This window comes from Myotis davidii, unplaced genomic scaffold (assembly GCF_000327345.1).
Source record: "Myotis davidii unplaced genomic scaffold, ASM32734v1 scaffold46, whole genome shotgun sequence".
Taxonomy (NCBI): Eukaryota; Metazoa; Chordata; class Mammalia; order Chiroptera; family Vespertilionidae; genus Myotis; species Myotis davidii.
In genome coordinates this window covers 4,965,163-4,967,008 of record NW_006383006.1, presented here as the reverse complement: position 1 = coordinate 4,967,008, position 1,846 = coordinate 4,965,163, and the positions used below count along the sequence as shown (strand labels likewise).

The 1,846-nt window shown below is 49.0% G+C and overlaps 1 protein-coding gene across 2 annotated transcripts in view; it reads right to left on the bottom strand.

Moving 5' to 3' along the window:
• INO80 (INO80 complex subunit) overlaps nucleotides 1-1,846 on the bottom strand; it is a 123,329-nt gene that overhangs the window by 3,739 nt on the left and 117,744 nt on the right. The window contains exons 32-34 of one of the 2 annotated variants that reach the window (XM_006778077.2): nucleotides 1,365-1,520; nucleotides 838-997; nucleotides 3-135 (exon numbers count right to left, since the gene is read on the bottom strand). In XM_006778077.2, the coding sequence (XP_006778140.1) occupies nucleotides 3-135; nucleotides 838-997; nucleotides 1,365-1,520 (449 nt within the window). Of the gene's footprint in view, nucleotides 136-837; nucleotides 998-1,364; nucleotides 1,521-1,846 lie in introns of both variants that reach the window. The other variant, XM_015557571.1, reaches the window with a different exon arrangement.

Sequence of the window (1,846 nt, the reverse complement as noted above, 5' to 3'; positions counted from 1 at the left end):
CCGCACTGCCCGCGGTGGATTTCCTGCTCCGGCCTTTCGCTGCTCCTTTGGCTGTGCTGCCCGAACCTTTGGGGCGGCCTCGGCTTCGGGCTGAGTGACCACGTCCTGCGGTTGGCATTTCCTGGATGGAAATTCCTGTGGAAACAAATGGGCCAAGAGGAAAAATGTCAATCTCTTCATACATTAACAGAATCTTCCCTGACAGGGAGGGCTGGCTCTAAGGGTGTTCGTTTCAGGACTTCAAGGGAAGTCTAAGTCCCCATTTAATGGCTGGGCCACCAAGCCACACCGAGTTAGTAAGAATGCTAAGCAGCTAGCAGGCCGACTCCTCAGGAGCGGTTCCATTACCCCCGACCCTCTTCTCTAATGAGATCATGACTAAGTGGACCCAGGGACTGGCTACCTGAGACCCACTTGCACACTCGATGCACCTGCCTCGGAGAGTCACCTTGTACTCCCAAGCTTAGCCCTAGAGCTTCTCGAGACACAGAAGCCTGGGCCCCATAGAACAAAGTGAGGAAAGGCCCAGCAAAGCTAACTGAACTAGCAGAAATAAGGGTGAAATATGAAAGACTGGGATGACTAGGAAACAAGGAAGTGTGAAATCTTTATGTAGTTCTTACTTTGCTTTCCCTAACCTTCCCTTTTCCCTTCACTTGACAGGCTAATGAAAGGACGACCCTACAAATTCCTTTTGCTCCATTCTACTCCTCTTTAAAGGAAGTAGAGAAAGCCATTATCCTAGAAGGAATCAGGACCTCATCCTACAACTAAACCAACACTTTCCTTGAGGCAGTGGCCCAGGTCCAAGTTGTATGGGACAGCAGCACCACTCACCGTTCACGGTGTCCGAGACAGAGCCTGTGATGGAAGCGGGAGAGTTGGTGGCTCGAGACTGCGGGGCTGAAGAGGCTGGGTCATCCACAATGACCAGCATGTCACTGCTGCTCTCGTCAGGCGGAATGGAGCCAGTGTGCAGCTCACTGCTGATGGAGATCTAGAGGAGGAAGGGTTGAGATCACTACTCCTTCCTGTGCCTTGGTACCTATGTGAGGGCGTGCTTCTCAAGTCTTGCCACTATTTACCCCTCCTGCCTGGCTTCTCCTGAGGGTTGGGTCCCTGCTTTAACTCCTGAGGGTTGGGTCCCTGCTTTAACTCCTGAGGGTTAGGTCCCTGCTTTAACTCCTGAGGGTTGGGTCCCCTGCTTTAATTCTAGAGAAGCCAGCCTGTCCTCATTTGCTCTTTTTCTTCTGGATTTTATGTGCAACCTCCTTCTAAAAGGCAGGAATACTTCAGGAGAAGCAACCAGTACAAGGTCAGGACAGTCCCCCTGCTGCGATGAAGGCACCTGAAAGGAGACTCACCTCACTGAAAGGGCTGGGCATAGCTGAGTCCACGCTAATGAAGGAATCGTCCCCATCAGCAGAGAGGTTGGAGTTATCAGCCGAGGGAACAAATGGGATCACCAAGTTCATACCCTCCTTTCTCCTTTTCCCATCCAATTCATCTTCTTTTTTTTTCTGGGAATACACAAAACAAGACATATGGACAAAGCATGAGGATATACACCAAAAGAAAAGTGGAGTCAGGGAATAAATTTGACTTTGTAAACTAGGTTTAATTTTTTGCAATTAATGTATTTAAAAAAACAACAAAAAACTCTTGAGAAACCAAGATGGCAGCATAGGTAAACACCAGAGATTGCTGCCTTGCACAACCACTTCAAAAATTCAACTAAAAGACTGAACGGACATAATCCAGAACCACAGGAAGGCTGGCTGAGTGGAAATTGTACAACTAGGAGGAAAGAGAATATCATACCCAGACTCAGAGGAGGCACAGTGCT